This window comes from Phaethon aethereus (genome assembly GCF_964289735.1).
Source record: "Phaethon aethereus genome assembly, chromosome: 1".
In the NCBI taxonomy this organism is placed as follows: domain Eukaryota; kingdom Metazoa; phylum Chordata; class Aves; order Phaethontiformes; family Phaethontidae; genus Phaethon; species Phaethon aethereus.
This window is the reverse complement of record NC_138575.1, coordinates 190090922-190111831: the sequence shown is the minus strand read 5'-3', so window position 1 is coordinate 190111831 and position 20910 is coordinate 190090922. Positions and strand designations below refer to the sequence as shown.

General features: G+C 44.4%; 1 protein-coding gene across 1 annotated transcript; it reads left to right on the top strand.

Annotated features, from left to right (window-relative positions):
- The first annotated feature begins 762 nt into the window (after positions 1 to 762).
- On the top strand, positions 763 to 20642 carry ESD (esterase D). Its single transcript, XM_082013211.1, has 8 exons — positions 763 to 1306; positions 2245 to 2333; positions 4151 to 4249; positions 14430 to 14554; positions 15548 to 15667; positions 17297 to 17395; positions 19227 to 19394; positions 20416 to 20642. The coding sequence occupies exons 1-8, from the start codon at positions 1239 to 1241 to the stop codon at positions 20494 to 20496; spliced, it is 849 nt and encodes a 282-aa protein (XP_081869337.1). The 5' UTR covers positions 763 to 1238; the 3' UTR covers positions 20497 to 20642.
- The last annotated feature ends 268 nt before the right edge of the window (positions 20643 to 20910 follow it).

Sequence of the window (20910 nt, the reverse complement as noted above, 5' to 3'; positions counted from 1 at the left end):
GCGCCGGGGAGGGCAGTTCGGAACGGGGAGCGCGGCGGCCTGCGGCCGGGTCGGGGCCTCACTGCGCGCTGAGCCGGGCGGCTGCGGCAGGCCCGTGCGGGCCCTCGGGCCCAGCCGGCGGGCGGGCGAGGGGACGGGATCGCTGCCTGTGGGTATACCCGAGGGCGGGAGGGTGAAAATGGAGGAACGGGAGAGCCGCTTTGGTGCAGCGGGCAGGACTGGTTGTGTGGAAACGGGTGTCCCGAGCCGCTCGGGGCCTGCGTGCCTCTGCAGCGGGCCTGGCTTGGTGCTGCCGTCGGGATGGGCGCCCCGCGACTCCAGCCCCACGGGGGTGGTAGAAGACAATGAAGAGGCCCCGAGGGTTGTCCGTTTTTCCTGCGCGATGCACCGTAGGAGTGTGCAGGTCTGAGGGAGGGAACGTTTTCATTTTGACGTTTGTTTCCCGGTATCTCCTCAGGATTTTCTTGTGTGCCGACCCTTCAGGCCTCTTCCCCTTTCGGCTGCCTAGTTGGCCTTACTTTCCATGCAAACTGACAGCGCCTCCATTTGTGTCAACCTTCCTGAGTTTCCTTAGCAAGTTTGCCTTGAGGGCACTCCCAGCTGTTTTAAAACGCCCATGACTTTTCCTTTGCTTGTATTTTTCATACTGTTTCCTGTGGAAATAAGCCTTCTGCTTCTCTCTGAGGCCTGTGTTTCTGCTGTCCCCCAGACTTTTAGAATAAGGTAATTAATTTCCATCAAAGATGATTACAGTCCTCAGTATTGTGGTAGTTAGTGGCTGGGTACTGGCACACAGCAAAGGAAAGGTGGGAGCAGGTTATCTCCTGCATGGTCATCGTGGAGGCAGCGGCGTGGCCACTCATTACAGGCAGCTCCAGGCTAACCACAGCATGTGAGATTTCTTGTCCGGTAGCAGTATTGGTAGAACGAGAGCAAGCTATGGTTGCTGCAGAGGTAAAGGTGGTTGGAGATGTGGGTCTGTAGGAAAGCAGGAAGGCTTTATTCTGCTCGCAAGACTTCATTTCCCCCTCCCCCCATTTCCTTGGGGAAATAGAAAGTTAATGAAATACTAGAAAGTGTTTGCAGGAGATTCTTTTTTCTGAAAAACTGTGGCATTAAACAAAGATGTTTTAAGTTGTATTCAGCTTTTCTGTTCTCATAACTCACTACAAGTCCAGGAATGTTTTATTTTCAAATTTAACTTACTCCTTTTTTTTTTTTTTTTTTCAGTTAAAGTCATGGCACTGAAACAAGTTTCCAGCAATAAATGCTTTGAGGGTTTCCAGAAGGTGTTTGAACATGACAGGTAAACACTACAAAAGCAACCTAGATGTTTGGCATGGGTCTATGAATCCATACTGTCATTGCTGTCAGTGTTCTCAGTCTGCAGGAAAATAGTGTGTTCTCACTAATATCTGTATTTCAGTACGGAATGCTGTCTACTGCTGAATTGGCTGTGTTCTTGCATTTCTGTGTTAATGTTTAACAGTCTAGTGTACTTAGTGCTGCAGATCTGATATGGGGAGCCAGTATTTTTACTTTTGAAAATGAAGCTCCATTACTTTGGGTTGTCCTGTTTGCATCACAGACATTTGCTATGTGTACAAAGTTCCATTCACTCTACTGGATATTTCACTTCTATGCACTCTTGAAAAATGCTGTGAGCAGGCAGATGCGGTAGATGGATTGTTGTTTGATGAAGATGAACAGAAAGAGACGTGGTTTTGTTTTTTTCATTTCTGAGCCAAAGGAAAAAATATCACTAGTTATGCTTAGATAAGCTTTTATTGGCAGTTTTAGGCTTTAGTATTAACTGGGCAATCAGTCTGTAGCCTTAGCAGACTGAAAACCTCTCTTGCTGGGGCATGCTCTGCAGTGTGTGTTCTGCAAGTCATGTGGACGTGTTCATCAGTAAAAATTACTCTCCAATTTAATAGGCGAAACTCAAGTTAAATATTGCTGGGGTTCAAAATTCAATTTGCAAACTGTTCTGGGTTAGCAGCACTGCAAAAATGTGGCTTGTTTGTAAGTCTCTGTTTTAAGTATATTCAGGACAAGGTAGGAAAGTTAGCTGTTGTCAATTCAAATTTTAAAATTGCTTTTCACTTCATTTAACTTAGTTGTTATAATTCAGTGACCCAGTCTCCCTTTGAATGAAATGCATTGATACAACTTTCTTTTTTTAATGTTAGTGGCCTTGTTAATTAAGTATAGATGATAACAAGGAGTATTTTATTAATACAGTGCAGAGCTAAAATGCAAAATGAAATTTGGAATCTACTTGCCTCCAAAAGCAGAAACTGGAAAGTGTCCTGTGCTGTACTGGCTCTCGGGTAAGTAACTGAATTTCAGTAACTTAAAAAAGATAATCTTAAGCATGTTTAAGCTACTGCACTACTACAGTTACTGAAAACCAGGTGTAGAGATGCTACAGGGGCAGCTTGTGCATTCCACAAAAGATGGTCTTCTGGAATACACGTTTACTTCGAGTGTATTTTGATAAAGTTGGATGCAGCTGGCCTCAGGGCCAGCTGCCTACCAGATTGTGTTCTAAAAGGCTCAGTTTTCAAAATGTTCTACTGTTTTGTTCCAGAGTTTACATACTTTTTGTTCTAAAACATATGTATTTAAAGGTTCTCCTGAAAGGCCTTCGCATTGGGACACCTCCTGCATCCCTTTGTCTATGTCAGGCTGCTTCAGCTAACAGGGTAGGGGGCAAAATCTGGCCCATGGCAGCCAGCAAATTTGTCCTCTGGACCCCAACTTTATCTGAGTGCCATTTTTCAAGGTGCTGTTAGCTGCCTTGGCGCACGCACATCTAGAGTGAGGTGGGATCAGAAAAGGCCAGGGGCTGAAGAGGGTTGTGTGGCAGGAGTGAAGCCGTCTCATCAACAGCATCATTCCTTCATCGCTCTAGCTCCTGCAGTGTTCCATCCAGCTGTCCTATCCAGCTGCTGTCTTGCTGGATATAAGGCAAGCTAGGATAAGACTGTGTGGACAAACATGCACTCCTGGTTATCTTGGCATTGTTCCTCTGCCCTGTTCGTGTCATCTCCCACAGTGCTGGGTCTTGCATCAAAAGTGCATAAATAATGTTAAGGCATTGCTTTCAAAATGGTCAGATACATGTTGGTGATGGCTCCAGGATTAATTAATTAATTACATCCTTTTTTTTTTCCTGTTATTCAAAGTGAAAAGCAGAAGCTATGTCTGTTCTCTAATTTTAAGGAGTTGCTTTATTGAGACTCATGCTTAGAAAGTTGGAGAATTGACTGGTAGTATGGAGACTATATTCCTTGTATGTATTAAGTTCACAAAATAGCTAGTAGATCTGATTTGTAGAATGATAGTGTACGGGGTAAAAATGTTTCCCCTTGAAGTAGAAAGCACCAAAATTGTCTGAAGACCTCCGAGTCATGCAGCACATTTTTTTTTTAATCTAAACCATGCTATCTTGGCTAGTCTATCAGTCAGATTAGGTTATTTGCAGCTTCTCCTCAGAGAAAACTAGAATCATTAACCCCTCTCAAATGGCACAGTGAATTAAAAATGAAATATTGGTGTGCAGTATTATTTATTTGTAATTGGACTTCAGTTGGGCCTGCTGCAGTACAAAAGACATGAATTGCTGGGGCTTTTGGAGCCAAAGTCCTGACAGGCCTTTATCCTGTCTAAAGGATGTAAGATTTGTCAGACCACATGTATAATTCTGTAATGCAAACAGCTGAAGTGGCGGTAGAGAGAAAAATATAGTTGCAGGGATAGATGTCAGAAGTTAACACTGTTAACCTTAGCAACAGTGTCTGTAGTCAGTGGATTTAAATACACAGCACTTGAGGAAACTGTATGTGCCACATGAGTAGGCGCTCAAGGGGGTACAGAGTACACCTTGTCCTGGTTTTGATCAAATGTTAGTGTGACTAGATGCGAACGTGCCACTGTGTCTGTTTTGTAAGAATGACTAGATGTGAATGTGCCACTGTGTCTGTTTCTGTGGATTATTAAGTGTTGCTGAACCTGGTGAAAAGACTTTACCATGTTTATAGAGGTAGGAATCCCTCTTGTTTTTCAAAACCTTTTCTGTCAAAAAGGTTTTTTGAAATTGGTGTGCTGTGAGCAATATGTAACCAATAATATTTTATTTCTCTAGGGTTAACTTGCACAGAACAGAATTTTATAACAAAAGCTGGTTTTCATCAAGCTGCAGCTGAACACGGCCTTATTGTAGTCGCACCAGACACAAGCCCACGTAAGTTTTAACAAGAGACATGGTAACAGTCATTACACTGAAGTACAATGCCTCTGTCCTCAAAGAATGGAGTGCAGCAGTTTTCTACAAAATGTGTTGCCCACCTGAGTCAGAATATCACAGAATCACAGAATCACAGAATCACTAGGTTGGAAAGGACCTTCAAGATCATCAAGTCCAACCATTAATCCAGCGCCACCATGTCCCCTAAACCATGTCCTGAAGCGCCACATCCACACGTTTTTTGAACACTTCCAGAGATGGCGACTCCACCACCTCCCTGGGCAGCCTGTTCCAATGCCTGACCACTCTCTCAGTGAAGAAATTTTTCCTAATATCCAATCTAAACCTCCCCTGGCGCAACTTGAGGCCATTTCCTCTTGTCCTATCACTAATTACTTGGGAGAAGAGACCAACACCCTCGTCGCCACAACCCCCTTTCAGGTAGTTGTAGAGAGCGATAAGGTCTCCTCTCAGCCTCCTCTTTTTCAGACTAAACAACCCCAGTTCCCTCAGCCGCTCCGCATAAGACTTGTGCTCCAGACCCCTCACCATCTTTGTTGCCCTTCTCTGGACAATATGACCTCACCTCTACGTCTTGCATTGTTTGCTAGATTATATTGTCTATATTCTTAACAATTTGGTTTGACATTTGAAACTCTTGTATTGTCACGGCACTAAAACTAAAACAAAGGGGTTGTTGAGTTCAGCACGAAGGAGGAGAGGGAAGAAAAGGAAAGCAAGAGGCCTGTGTTATCAGGGACACTTGCCTGCACTTTGTGGCTTGCTGAGACTTTAAAAAATCTGCAGAACTGTGTTGTCACACAAAGATGTAATGTTGACTCTTTATTGTATTCTGTCTTCTAAAGCTGATTAGATAGATGTCTCCAGAGGATTCCGATACTTAGAAAAGCAAACCAGAAACCCTTCTGCCCTGCAGCTGCAATAGACTGCTGATGAATGGCTTTTTTAAATGCACTGTTATTTGTCTAAGGCTGAGCTTATGTGTGGTTTGGGAAACCTGAAAATGCTGGATCTGCAGTTACAGAAAATACAGTCATCTGGGGATTCAGTGTATTATGTTTAGTATTTGCTGTATTCTGCTAAAGTCTCCTGAGTGCTGTATACAAAGGTGGCAGTCTTCTACTGTTTCCCAAGCTTTAGTGGGTCAGATCTGAACACAGGTAATAAGGGTATGAAGTGGTGGTCTTTCCAGAAAATATTTTTCATATCTAGGTTTTGAAGTTGTGTCAGGTCAAAGAACAGAAATGCATGTTTCTACTGAAGAAGAGGGGCAGAAGAGCAAAACTTGTGTATTAATGAACTTTACACTTCATTGTTGCTATTTGCTACAGGCTAGAGATGGGCACCTAGCCTTTGCATTATTCACACTGGGTAATTAAACTGGGACTTGTTTTCGTTGTTGTCTGTGTAAGTTGTGTCTACCAATGTGTAGTTCATAGTTTGTCCATTTTCTTTCAAAATCCTCTTTGCAGCTTCTCTCTTCCTTTTAGTCTAATAACTGATCCGGATTGCTCTGCTATCTAGATGAATTTCAGGATGTGTTTCCTATTATACTCATAGTTTGTAGCTCAGAGACCCCAGATGTTCTTAAATCTCTTTGAGCTGTCTGGAGAAACAAGTGAAGAACAGTTCAAATGTTATCACAAATTTAAGAGATCTGAGCATATGTAGTGAAAAGGCTTATATGTGCTTTATAACTGTGTAGTTACGACTACAAAGAATCAAAGAATAGTTTGTGTTGGAAAGGACCTTTAAAGGTCATCTAGTCCAATCCCCCTGCAATGAGCAGGGACATCTTCAACTAGACCAGGTTGCCCAGAGCCTCATCCAACCTGACCTGGCATGTTTCCAGGGATGGGGCATTCCACCACCTCTCTGGGCAACCTGTGCCTGGGTTTCACCATGAGAATTACCTTCCAGGAGCTAGGAGATGTATCTGTATGGGGAAAAAGGCTGCATGAAAACATGAAATACCTGTCATTACAGACCCTCTGTCAGGCCCTGATAGACTTTACTTTTCCTTCTTCGTAGAAGTTTGCTTTTCCACACAGGTGTGCTGAGCAGTATTTTGCAGGTTCCTTTTCAAATTTTGTTTTTTTCAAGGCTTCGCTTAAATTTCTTTTAGGAAAATCAGCATTGCCTTCATTGCTTGGCAGGACTTTCTGAGTTTTTGTCTATCTCTGAGGGACCAAAGATAGACTTTTTATATCCAACATGTTATGTAAGCACCCCCAGTCCCTGTGACTGCTGGACCGTTGAGTTACAAAATCAGTGTTCAAGGGCACATCACTAGAGCAAGCTCAACCTTGATCCTTGTAAAAATCTGATTTCACACTGTGACAGGGTGGCAGGTATCTCTGCACAAATTGTCAGAGACTGTCAAATTACACATAGGTTTGCAGTGTAACCTGACAGTGGTGAAAGCCCATGTAATTTTGGGTTGCAGAAACTAGGAACATTTTGGAGAAAGGGAGGCCATTATTTCCTGTCACATATACCTTGAAATATTACATTCTGTTCTGCAAACCAGGCTGGTAAATCACAGGCTAATCAAAGGGAGAGTAAGAGAGGACTGGATGGAATGTATTGACTTTCAAGGAGACATCTGCAAATTTAGTTTGAAAGTGTAGCCTTGGAAAAGAGGATGCAACCCTGCAGTTATTGAAAGAAGAAATTACTTAAGTTTTATGAGGAGTTATAGGTGGGAGCAATGAAATGACTTGCAGAAAAGGCAAAGTTGTTGTCGTGGTTTAGCCCCAGCCGGCAACTAAGCACCACGCAGCCGCTCGCTCACTCTCCCTCCCACAGCGGGACGGGGGAGAGAATTAGGAAAAACCTCGTGGGTTGAGATAAACACGGTTTAATAGGACAGAAAGAAAGAAGGGAACAATAATGATAATACCAACAAAGGAATGTATAAGAACAAGTGATGCCCAATACAGAAATTGCTCACCACCCCGTGATCGACAGCCCGTCCCCGAGCAGCGATTTCCGCCCCCCCGGCCAACTCCAGTTTATGTACTGGGCATGACGTCGTATGGTAGGGAATATCTCTTTGGCCAGTCTGGGTCAGCTGTCCCGGCTGTGTCCCTTCCCAGCTCCCCGTGCACCCCCAGCCTGCTCGCTGGCAGGCCAGCACAAGAAGCTGGACTGTCCTTGACGGCTCAGCAACAACCCAAAACATCAGCACATTATCAACAGTTCCTCATCCCAAATCCAAAACACAGTCTCACACTAGCTTCTGTGAGGAAAACCAGCTCTATCCTGGCTGAAACCAGGACAGTATCCACCCCTTATTCCATACCATTTACGTCATGCCCAGGTCCTATACTTTTCAATACATTCCAATTATTCATTATTACTCTTCCTGTCCTTTAATATATACACACAGATATCACTCTCTTAGTCCATGGGCCATCACTTAAAATGTCTATGGAGTTCAGTCAGTCCATGACTCTGGGCTTCATCCATCATAGCAGTCTCTCAGGGCAGGGGAGATGGTATGTGGTGTTGGATTGTCATCTGGCACGGTCCATGTCCATGATCTGCAGGTCGAAGATGTCGATCTCGAGGGATTTGTTGGGCGCAAGCTGCTGAAGCCAGTTCTGGTTTCATCACTGCTGCACGTTGCTTGGTTTCAGTGAAGCTCATTCTTCATCAGTCTGGGTGATTCTTACTATAATACCATTGATATGGTAGATAGCAGCCATAGTAGTAATGTCATTCTGAACAATTAACATAATACAATTCAAATCATTGACTGTTTTCACCCAAAATCAAGTCTCCTTGAGGTACACATCGGACTTCCCCATCCTTCCGCATTACCCACCAAGTGCACCCAGGTCCCTGGGCAAAGGCAATCCCACGAATGGGTTTGCCTTTTCCTAATGCAGGAGTAACCCAGACTGTCTTCCCCAGCATGTTTCTCACATGCACCACAGGGACTTTATCCCCTTCTACAGTACGTAGAAGTTTTGATTGGGCAGGGCCGGCTCTATTAGTAGATCCCCTAGTGTTGACTAACCAGGTGGCTTTGGCTAAATGTTTATCCCAATTTTTGAATGTCCCATCACCCATTGCTCTCAGTGTAGTCTTTAACAGTCCGTTGTATCGTTCAATTTTTCCGGAAGCTGGTGCATGATAGGGGATATGATACACCCACTCAATGCCGTGCTCTTTGGCCCAGGTGTCTATGAGGTTGTTTCGGAAATGAGTCCCATTGTCTGACTCAATTCTTTCGGGGGTGCCATGTCGCCATAAGACTTGCTTTTCAAGGCCCAGGATAGTGTTCCGGGCGGTGGCATGGGGCACAGGGTATGTTTCCAGCCATCCGGTGGTTGCTTCCACCATGGTAAGCACATAGCGCTTGCCTTGGCGAGTTTGTGGAAGTGTGATATAGTCAATCTGCCAGGCCTCCCCATATTTATATTTCAACCATCGTCCTTCATACCAGAGAGGCTTTAACCGCTTGGCTTGTTTGATCGCAGCACACGTTTCACATTCATGGATAACCTGTGCAATAGCATCCATGGTCAGGTCCACCCCTCGATCCCGAGCCCATCTATATGTTGCATCTCTTCCCTGATGGCCTGAGGTGTCATGGGCCCACTGAGCTATAAATAATTCACCCTTATGTTGCCAGTCCAGATCCACCTGAGCCACTTCAATCTTAGCAGCCTGATCCACCTGATGGTTGTTTTGATGTTCTTCGGTGGCCCGACTCTTGGGTACGTGAGCATCTACGTGACGTACTTTTATGACGAGATTCTCTAGTCGGGCAGCAATATCTTGCCACAATTCAGCAGCCCAGATGGGCTTGCCTCTGCGTTGCCAGTTGCTCTGCTTCCATTGCTGCAGCCACCCCCATAGAGCATTTGCTACCATCCATGAGTCAGTATAAAGATAGAGTACTGGCCATTTTCTCGTTCAGCAATATCTAAAGCCAGCTGGATGGCTTTCACCTCTGCAAACTGACTTGATTCACCTTGTCCTTCAGCCACTTCTGCAACTCGTCGTATAGGGCTCCATACAGCAGCTTTCCACCTTCGATGTTTGCCTACAATACGACAGGACCCATCAGTGAACAGGGCATATTGCCTTTCGTTCTCTGGCAGTTCATTATATGGTGGAGCCTCTTCAGCACGCGCCACCTCCTCTTCCGGTGATATTCCAAAATCTTTGCCTTCTGGCCAGTCCATGATCACTTCCAAGGTTCCCGGGCGATTAAGATTTCCTATTCGAGCCCGCTGTGTAATAAGCGCGACCCACTTACTCCACGTAGCATCAGTCGCATGATGCGTAGAGGGGACCCTCCCTTTGAACATCCAGCCCAGCACCGGCAGTCGGGGTGCCAGGAGGAGCTGTGCTTCAGTACCAACCACTTCTGAGGCAGCTCGAACTCCTTCATATGCCGCCAATATCTCCTTTTCAGTTGGAGTATAGCGGGACTCAGATCCCCTATATCCTCGACTCCAAAACCCTAGAGGTCGACCTCGAGTCTCTCCTGGTGCCTTCTGCCAGAGACTCCAGGTAGGGCCATTCTCCCCGGCTGCCGTGTAGAGCACATTTTTAACATCTTGTCCTGCCCGTACTGGCCCGAGGGCTACGGCATGAACTATCTCCTGTTTGATTTGTTCGAAGGCTTGTCGTTGCTCAGGGCCCCATTTAAAATCGTTCTTCTTCCGGGTCACTTGATAAAGAGGGCTTACAATCAGACTGTAATTTGGAATATGCATTCTCCAGAAACCCACAACACCCAGAAATGCTTGTGTTTCTTTTTTGCTAGTTGGTGGAGACATAGATGTTATTTTGTTGATCACATCCGTTGGGATCTGTCGACGTCCATCTTGCCATTTTATTCCTAAAAACTGGATCTCTTGTGCAGGTCCCTTGACTTTACTTTGCTTTATAGCAAAACCAGCTTTCAGAAGGACTTGAATTATTTTCTTCCCTTTCTCGAAAACTTCTTCTGCTGTGTTGCCCCATACGATGATGTCATCAATGTATTGCAGATGCTCTGGAGCTTCACCCTGTTCCAGTGCAGTTTGTATCAGCCCATGGCAAATGGTAGGGCTGTGTTTCCACCCCTGGGGAAGTCGATTCCAGGTGTATTGGACACCTCTCCAAGTGAAAGCAAACTGTGGCCTGCACTCTGCCGCCAAAGGGATCGAGAAAAACACGTTAGCAATATCAATGGTGGCGTACCACTTGGCTGCCTTTGACTCCAGTTCATATTGAAGTTCTAGCATGTCCGGCACAGCAGCGCTCAGTGGCGGCGTGACTTCATTCAGGCCACGATAGTCTACTGTCAGTCTCCACTCTCCATTAGACTTTCGCACTGGCCATATGGGGCTGTTGAAGGGTGAGTGAGTCTTGCTGATCACTCCTTGGCTCTCCAGCCGACGAATCAGCTCATGGATGGGGATCAGGGAGTCTCTGTTGGTGCGATATTGCCGCCGGTGCACTGTTGTGGTAGCGATCGGCACCTGTTGTTCTTTGACCCTGAGCAACCCCACCACAGAAGGGTCCTCCGAGAGACCAGGCAAGGTGGACAGCTGTTTAATTTCTTCCGTCTCCAAGGCAGCTATACCAAAAGCCCACCGGTACCCTTTTGGGTCCTTGAAATACCCTCTGCTGAGGTAGTCTATGCCCAGGATGCACGGAGCCTCCGGGCCAGTCACAATGGGGTGCTTCTGCCACTCATTCCCAGTTACGCTCACTTCAGCCTCCAGTACAGTCAGCTGTTGGGATCCCCCTGTCACTCCAGAAATACAGATGGGTTCTGCCCCTATATGGCTTGATGGCATCAGGGTACATTGTGCACCGGTGTCCACTAAAGCCTTATATTCCTGTGGGTCTGACGTGCCAGGCCATCTAATCCACACAGTCCAGTAAACTCGGTTGTCCCTCTCCTCCGCCTGGCTGGAGGCAGGGCCCCTCTAATCCTGCTCATAGTACTCGTTACCCACTTCTTGTAAATAGGAATCAGAAGTCCCTTCAAGAGGATCAGAGGTGAGATCAGCTCTTCTATTCTTTCTGGGAAGCTGCCCACTGGAAAGTGGAGCGACGATTTTCCTCGAGGAACCTGAACCCCCTTTTGTAATTGTTTTTCCTTGCAGCTCGCGTACTCGTGCCTCTAGGGTCGAGGTAGGTTTTCCATCCCACCTCCTCATGTCCTCTCCGTAGTCACGCAATTGAAACCACAGGGTGGCTCGTGGTGTGTATCCTCTATATCTTCTCTCTTGAACAGAAGAGCGCTTACTCCTAATGGCTGAGACACTGGTCCGTATGGGTGGAGGGTAGGGCATATCCTCTTTGAATTGCCGGAACTCTCGGGACAGTTTCTCTATAGCAGAGACGCAGGCCCGTAGGGAGGAAGAGAGACTTTCTTCGTATTGCCGGAGTTGGCCAGCCAATTCATCCACCGTTGGTCTCTCTCCGTCCTTCCAGGCCATTACTGCTAATGAGTTGGCATATGATGATGGTGCACTCCGTACAAACTTCCGCCACATAGGTTGCATGCAATTGACTTCATCTGGATCTTTGGATGATTGTCCATTGTCCAAGTCACCATAAATCACTTCCAGCACCGCTAGCTCCCTCAGGTACTGGATACCTTTCTCCATGGTGGTCCACTTGCCTGGGTGACATAGAACATCTTCCTTGAAGGGATACCTTTCCTTCACACCCCATAGGAGTCGTCTCCAGAGGCTGAGGACTTGTGCACCTTTTCCAATTGCTTTGTCAATGCCCCCTTCCCTAGAAAGGGATCCCAGCTGCTTGGCTTCCCTACCCTCTAATTCCAGGCTACTGGCCCCATTATCCCAGCATCGGAGCAGCCAGGTGACAATGTGCTCACCTGGACGACGGCTGAAATCCTTTCGCATATCTCGCAATTCACTCAGGGATAGAGATCGGGTAGTTACCGTCTCTTTTATAAGTTCTTCTTCTTCCTCCTCTTCAAGCGATGACTCGCTCTCTTCCCTCTTCCGTGCTTGTGATGGCCCTGCTTCAGAGCACTCTGCCTCCTCACTCTCTTCCTCTGGCTCCTTCTTAGCAGGATCTTCCTCCTCCCTTACTAAACGAGCTGACTTCCGCTTCCAAGATTTCTTCTTTTGTACAGGGGCAACTGATACCGGGATGGGCTGGTTCTCTGGTTCAGCTGCAACAGTCTGAGTAGCTACAGTGCCCGCCGTGGGGGTTGGAGTAGTGGCAGTGCCCGCCGTGGGGGTTGGAGTAGTCACAGTGCCTGCCACAGGGGTTGGAGTAGTCACAGTGCCTGCCACATTGCCATCAGACCCAGAGAGCCCCTCTCCCCTTTGCATAGTGTTAAATAGGGTTCGGTAGGCATGGGCCAGGCCCCAGCACATGGCAATGATTTGTGTCTCCTTGGAGCTGCCAGGCTGACAGCATACTTCTTCCAGATATTCTGCTAGTTTATCAGGATTCTGCACTTGTTCGGGAGTGAAGCTCCAAAACACCGGAGGTGCCCACCGCCCCAGGCATTTGCCCATGCTGTTCCACACACCCTGCCATTCATAACTATCCAGCCTTGGGGCAGATCTCCGGGTGATATTCTTAAATTGCTTGCCAACCTTAGACAAAACTGAAACCATGTTCCCCAGAAGTAGCAATAGAGGTATTTTAACCAGCCAAGGGTGTTCAAAATACTGAAAAATTATTGTGATGAAGGAGGAAATGTTATGATAGAGGGTATCAAAGGTACCATTCTGCATTTCCTCCATAAAAAACCTTTCAGAGGCAGAAGTATAATTGCTAATCGTCTCCACAAGACTGTAGCCAAAATACAGTAACGGCTTTAGTACAGAGCTCAGATGATACCACATTAAGCTCAAGGTCAGTGCTCTAAAAACAAAATTCACAGGCGAGACATTACTAATCATTGCAGAGTACAGCAGCCCGCAGAAACCAACACCGATCCTTAACATGTACAGCAAAGACGAGAGCATGATGCAAATCAAACTGATATTGTGACCTGCAACCGTTATTATCTCAAGCCTCGGGCCCCACGTTGGGCGCCAAAAAGGACTGTCGTGGTTTAGCCCCAGCCGGCAACTAAGCACCACGCAGCCGCTCGCTCACTCTCCCTCCCACAGCGGGACGGGGGAGAGAATTAGGAAAAACCTCGTGGGTTGAGATAAACACGGTTTAATAGGACAGAAAGAAAGAAGGGAACAATAATGATAATACCAACAAAGGAATGTATAAGAACAAGTGATGCCCAATACAGAAATTGCTCACCACCCCGTGATCGACAGCCCGTCCCCGAGCAGCGATTTCCGCCCCCCCGGCCAACTCCAGTTTATGTACTGGGCATGACGTCGTATGGTAGGGAATATCTCTTTGGCCAGTCTGGGTCAGCTGTCCCGGCTGTGTCCCCTCCCAGCTCCCCGTGCACCCCCAGCCTGCTCGCTGGCAGGCCAGCACAAGAAGCTGGACTGTCCTTGACGGCTCAGCAACAACCCAAAACATCAGCACATTATCAACAGTTCCTCATCCCAAATCCAAAACACAGTCTCACACTAGCTTCTGTGAGGAAAACCAGCTCTATCCTGGCTGAAACCAGGACAGTTGTATACTTAAAAAATGATAGGAACAGTATGTGTTATTATGCTGTTGAATCTTAAAAAGGGAGGTGTAGCAGACATTATTTGAAGCCCATAAACTGATCTGGACACACCATTTGGTGATACATGGTTCTGTCCTTCTGGGGGAAAGAAAATTTTCTACAGTTTCTCACATAGTTTCTTGTACTTGGTAGGATGGGTTCTAATAACTGAAATAAGCTGATAGCACCAATTAGCAAGTGTCAACCTGGGTAAATTGGATGAAGTTTTACAGAATTTGTTTAGGAGAGATCGGTATGTTATGTTTATTTATGAAGGGATACTGAAACAGGTTAGAAGTTGGACACATCTGTAGGTAATACCTAAGTGGCATTTTGAAAGCGTTGTTGAAATAACACTTGAAAACACTGTACTAATGAATGAAAATCTGAAATGTCTTATAATTGGAGGAGTAGAGACATGTTGATTGAGAAACTTGTGTCCCAAGTTTCTGATTTATATGTTGGTTCTCCAATTCTAAGCATCTAGTAAAGGAAAGACAGTAACTATAGAAAGAATTTTCATGGTAGGTGGCTGCAATGTTGAAGGAGAAGATGAAAGCTGGGATTTTGGCACTGGTGCTGGTTTTTATGTGGATGCCACTGAAGATCCGTGGAAAACAAACTACAGAATGTATTCCTACATAAAGGATGAGGTAATTTTGCTGCTGGGTTCTCCTGGTGGTGTTGGGTAAGATAAAGAAAGGGTGCGGTTCGGTGATGCTCTTTGTTCCTAGCACCAAAGCTTGCTTAAGGTGATCTTGGTAACCTGTGGATCGTTTGTCATTTTCTTGCTATCCTCTTTCATAAAAGGAATTTATTAGATGATTGGATTTATCCAGTTGTTAGGCCTTTCCTCACCAAACAGATACCATCATAGAACTGAGGAGGCAGAGAACCGCAGCACGGAGATGATAACACCTGGCAGGGCTTGAGGAGGAACTCCTTGAGTCTGCTTTCGTGCCAGAGATGCCACAGGGTTGGCCTACACTTCTAATCTTGATTCATCAGTTGTGCAATCCCTGCTCTTGCAAAATGTCTACGCTGCTGCTTCTGAAACAACCCGCTGCATTTCACTGCACCAGTACTTCAGTTGTATTGCTTATTTAGACTGTTTTCACTGTCTGTCTTGGGAGGGTGGGATGGTGGTTTTCTTCCTTTTGTTTTTTAACTGGGTGTAAAAAATGGGCCTTGAGATATATATTGGAAAGGTAAGTGTCCAGTTTACTCTGCATGTGATTTGTGTGGTCTGGATTAAAACTAAAATTGATGGGAATATGGGAAGCAAATAATCGCCCAAGAACAATTTTTCATTCTGGTCACTTACAGGAGCACATACATATTTATGAATCTATTAAAATAAGGCTATGTTTACTAGGAAATGCCCACATCTTGTGTTACAGGGTTATGATAGATTTCCGTAGAGGTAGTTTGAGTTACTTATTATCAGATTAATTGTTTTCTTTTGAGTTTACAGTCCCACTCAAATTGTTTCAGGCCATGATCACAAATCTCAGGCTAGAACCAAAGATGTGCCTTTGGTTTCAGTGGCTTCCTGTCATTAAAACATGTTAGTTATTTGTGTGCTTTTTTTCCTAAACATACTCAAGTTGCTTTAACGTTTTTATTACACTGTTGTTCCTTTACAGCTGCCTAAACTAATAAATGCCAATTTTCCAACTGAACCTGAACGGATGTCTATTTCTGGGCATTCCATGGGAGGTCATGGAGCTCTTATTCTTGCTCTGAAGAATCCTGGAAAGTACAAAGTAAGATATAATACAGCTTATATGAGGTATACTGAGGCTTATACAGATTTCTATAGAAGTAAAGAAAGAGAACAATACCAAGTTCTGTTATAGCATTAAATGTATAAATAGTTTTAATTGTAGCAGTTCATTGATACCTAGTATTAGAATATGGAAAATTGCCACAAACACCACTCTGGAATGTGCATGTCAGTAAAGTTTAAAAAAATCTGATAATTCTAGAAGTTAAAAATTCAGTTCCTTTTGGATGATGCTACAGCTTTTCCAAACCAATTGTTATATTTAAATGTAAACAGGCCCCTTCTAGCTCTGGAGTTAATTCATGCTGCCAGTATTGTCTAGAAATCTAGTTGTGGGATTTGCTATATCTTTTCAAATCGTCTTACTCATTTTGGAGCTTCTATTACCAGCAAAGCCTTTTGCCACCATTATATGTGCGTTTGCTTAGAATATGTTGCAGAGTCTGTTAACTCCAACTGATAGGTGGACATCCCCCCAACCCACCGCCCCTTTTCCCCCCTCCTTCAGATTTGCATGTCAGCTTTCCTAAAGATTGCTTTTTGGAGTATCTGAATTTTGGTATTCTGAAGTTGTGTTCATTTGTATTCTACTTGAACCTAAATCAAGCGTGCTGGAACTGATTTGCCTTTTCTTTATTCTCACGAGGGTTGAGAGAAATTTTTTCTCTTTGGAGATACGCTTATGTAAAATGCGTTTCTGAGGGAGAATTAGGCATTGGTGTTTGAGAGGTGAGGGGCTCTGCCTTTGTGGATCAGTCCTTTTGTGGGCTGCTCTGGCCCTACACTTTGTGGTCAGCTGCTGCAAAAATGGAACTGCATTTTGGAAAGTAGCATAATGTTTGCGCAGTGTCATTATCTTAGCATTATAAGAGAGTTGAGTGTAAGGTAAAGTTGTTGGTTTTTATCTCTCCTTTTTATCTTTTGGAGCCCGTAGTTCAGAAATTTCCGTTTTCACTGTTGGGACTTAACTGTTAATTGTATTATCTAAAAGAATTAAACATTAAATTGAAAATACCAAAATCCAGGAGAACTGGCAGCAGCTCCTGATATAAGAGTGGAAATATTGATGTCCCAGGGCCAAATCCAAAATAAGAATATAAGAATAGGACTTGCACTTCTGTCACCAGTAACCTGGAGTTGTGATCTGAAATGCACTTTTCTTGACCCCTGATCCTGGTGGAACATAAATTCACCAGACACTGTTGCATGCTTAGGCTGGCTGAGCAGCCCTATGCCTCAGGCTTTCATTATGCTCTGCCAAAATCCAGTTGGAGATGAAATGGTCCCACACTCTGACCATGCTGACCCAACAGTAAACTTAAGATCTTTCTCTGAAGGGAATGCAAGCCAACATGTCCCAGCAAGGGAGGGAACAGGGCATCCAGCCCTGCCTTTTGTAGCTTGGCTGATGTACAAAAAGGAAAGCAAAACTGCGGGGCTAGAAAGGACAAGTAAGACCGAAGTAGGATAACGATTAGGTTTGAGGGAGTCCTGGATTCTGGCAGTAACTTCAAAACAATTTTTGAAAAGGCTTTTCATTTGCTTGTTAGTTAGATGAAATCACGTTTCTTAACTCATGTGGGTTTTTTCATGCTTTCTTCCTGGACAGTCTGTATCAGCATTTGCTCCTATCTGCAACCCAATTCAGTGTCAGTGGGGGAAGAAAGCCCTTGGTGGATATCTGGGATCAGATGTAAGCAAATGGGAGGTATGTGTTGCAATGCAGTCCTTTAATAACACATGAATGAGCGATCTGTAAATACACCGCAGCAGGAGTCTGGAACAAAACTGGGGTGCCTCTGAGCTGGTACTGCTGTTTTTGCTACACCCCTAAGCATTATATATTTCTGGTGGGTATGACTTGCTGTTGCCTGATGATGCTTATAACAAATGAAATGAGATAGAAGGCTCTCATCAAAGTGACTAAATTCCTCCCTGTTTTATGAAAAATCTGGGCTAAGAAGAATTATGAGCAGTCTGAGACTTTCTCTAACCCATGACGGCAGTGAGCATTTTAAAAGAGAGTTAGGCTACGGCCTGTCTCTCAAAAACTCAGTTCTCAATATACAAAACAGATGTTTTTTGTAGTAGACTGAAAAGAGAGACTGCTGCAAACTGTTCAGAGATTGATGAGCCTCATGGCATCTGCAGGGGCAGCCTGCTGGAGGCATCTAGAAGAGGAGCCTCTTGGATACTTGGAAATTGGTATCCTGTAGAACAGGATTAAACCAGACAAAGTTAGGCTTTAGCTCCAGGGCCCTAATTTTGAAATATAAGTAGTCGTATGTGAATAGCTAAGATAGATACAAAAATGTTTGTATGCATGTTGCTGCATTATTTGGGCAGCCTTCAGTGTTTTTAATCTCAGCATAAACATTGCACTGTATTTCTAGAATTAAGTTAGAAGGGATCATCATGACCAGGTAGTCTGATTTTCTTGTAAATAAACACAAGCTGTACTTAAATCCCTGTAAATTGGATTAAAGTATCTCTTAGGAAAAAATCCAAGTCTGCTTAAAACATTACAGGAATGGAGAGCACTAGCTGCTTTCACAATTGTTAATAGAGTGGTTTGTATTTTTAGAAATCACCAGTTAAACTTGCTTACACTTAACATAATGATTTTATTTTTTGGGGAAAAAAAAAGTTTTCTAGCCCCTTAACTTGCGTTGGAGGAATTCTGCAAACCCAGTCCAGTAGATCAACAGCAGGCATCAGGAATAGACTTAGACCTCTGATCACTGTATTTCTGCTTAAAATTGCCGTGTAAATATGTGCATGGATCATTTTATACCATGGCCACAGTGCTTTGCTGAGTCCAACCTCCCATTTCCATTGCAGTGTTATTTCTGGATCTGGTGGCATTATCTGGCTCTGGTGCCTTGGTGTAGGACTTCGCATTTTGCTGTCTGGTGGTGATTTGTCTTCTCCATTTAAAGGATTTTTTTTTTTTTTTTTTTTGAGCATGTACCAAGCACAGGACACCACATGTTCCCCATCCACAGTTACATTTTGAGACATGTATGTTAACAGTCTTTCATTTATGCTGTATGTATGTACCATTTTTGTTTCTCAGTTGTGAAAAGTTTTCTTGGGCAAATTATCATGGTAACCTTCAGGTTAAATGCCTTCCATGAGCACAGTTGTGTTACAGCGGTGTTTTGACCCTTAGCTGCCAAAATAGTTACATCAAGATACCAAGTTATTTTGGCAGGATCTAGTTTCTAGCATGTGAATTGGTACTAGATTATATTGCTGTTCTTTGATTCTGTATGAATTTAGCCGTGGGATGGATGTTCTTTTTGGTCAAACTGACAACGTGGTAATTACTTAAATGTACTATTTACCATTTTTAAAACGTAGGTATTACTTTTCAGTTGTCTGGAATTTCCCCAGGTTTTTTGCTCTTCCAAAGTGTAATTTGATGTCTGCATCAGTATCACCCAGTACTCTATATATTCCATTCTTTTCTTGCAGTCAGCAAATTTGGCCCAGTCTAATGTATGTAACTGACTGTTGTTTCTCTTTTATTCCTGCAGGCATATGATGCTACACAACTTGTGAAGTCCTATCCAGACTCTCACCTGGACATTTTGATTGATCAAGGCAAAGATGACCAGTTCCTATCAGCGGGCCAGTTATTGCCTGATAACTTCATCGCTGCCTGCACAGAGCGGAAAATCCCAGTAGTCTTTAGACTGCAGCAGGCAAGTTGCTTCTACAGTCCTTGATTGTTGGGTTCTTGCTTTGTGATTTTTGGGTCTATGTGGCAGGTAGTGAAGAGGGTGTCTCTTAATGGGGCGTGCTCTCACTTACTTGTGAGTCTGTCCCTGGCCAAGTGAGGAAGAGGGTGAGAAGTGACATTTTCCTTAATATCAGCCACCAAAGGAGTGCAATATCCGTCAGATTCAGCTGTTTTTCACCACCAGGTGGGGTCATGATTTTAGTTTCAACAAGCTGATCCCTCAAGCTTGATCCCGCTCAGGCTGCCAGTGGTTGGCTGAAGAAGCAGCATTAATGATTTTAATAGGTATCACAGTCACTGTACAAGCCAAGTGACAGATGGTGGATTCTTTATCTGTACTGTGGGTGTTGTGTTTAGCGTAAAACTCCGTGATTTAGTTTGTGTGTGTTTTTGTAAACGGGAAAGGTGTGGAACTGCTTGAAATCTTAGATTCATTTAAAGACCCAGGTGGAAGGATTGTTCTTTCCTGTAGTGCAGTGACCCAGACCAGCACTGTCCTGAGAGCACTGGAGTCTTTGTACGTGACTGACAACTTCAGGCCAGACCCAGTCAGGGGCTCAGCTGTGGACAATGAGGGATTGTCCTCTCTGATTTGTCATAAGCCCTGCACCAAAATACATAGTTAGTGCTGACAAAGTGGAGTAGTTCAAAGGCTTACATGTCATTTTAGCATGGTGCTGGAGCAGTAATTCAGACCTGGGCTGTGGTCTCCTTATACCCTGTGTTTTGCTGGGAGGACCATGCCAGTGAGGGGAACTGTTATCTCAGATTGCATCTCGCTCTGCAGCTGATGCTTGCTGTTACCCATCTGTAATTTACATGCCCAGATTAGGGCAGGTTAAGGTACTTCCTGTTTGTTTAGCTTCCTAGTCTTCATATATACTTAACCTGTGAAGTTAGTCACTTTCCTAGGAGAGAGCTTAGCATGATTGCTTTATCATGAACTATATGTATTTGCTAATTTCTTTGTTGTTCTTTTCTAGGGTTATGATCACAGCTATTTTTTCATTGCTACATTTATTAATGACCACATCAAACACCATGCAAAATACCTCAATGCTTGAGCCATTTGGATGTGAGCGTCATCTGTCCACTATGAATCAAGGGATAAGAGGTGAACTAAAAAAAAATCAGTTGCTGAAGTAGTGTCAGTGAAATGGAGCTCTTCTGATTGTACTGCTAAGAAAAATAAAAGTCCCACTTAATTTGATGTGTGTGATTTAGAGTAAGCATTTTCAGTGTTACTGCATGCTTCGAAAACTCTCACACCACCATGAAGGTGCATGCTGTGTTCTAGGTCAAAATGAAAATTAGCAGATGAGTTAGTTTCAGACTCTGAATGTGGGTATGTACTTGGGCCCTCAAAGTTTCTAGTGCAACGACACAGAGAATATTAATAACAACAGCGTGCCTCTTCAGCTAATTAAATACCAGGGATCGCTTCATCATTGAATGCTGAAGGAAGTTGCTAGTGGCAC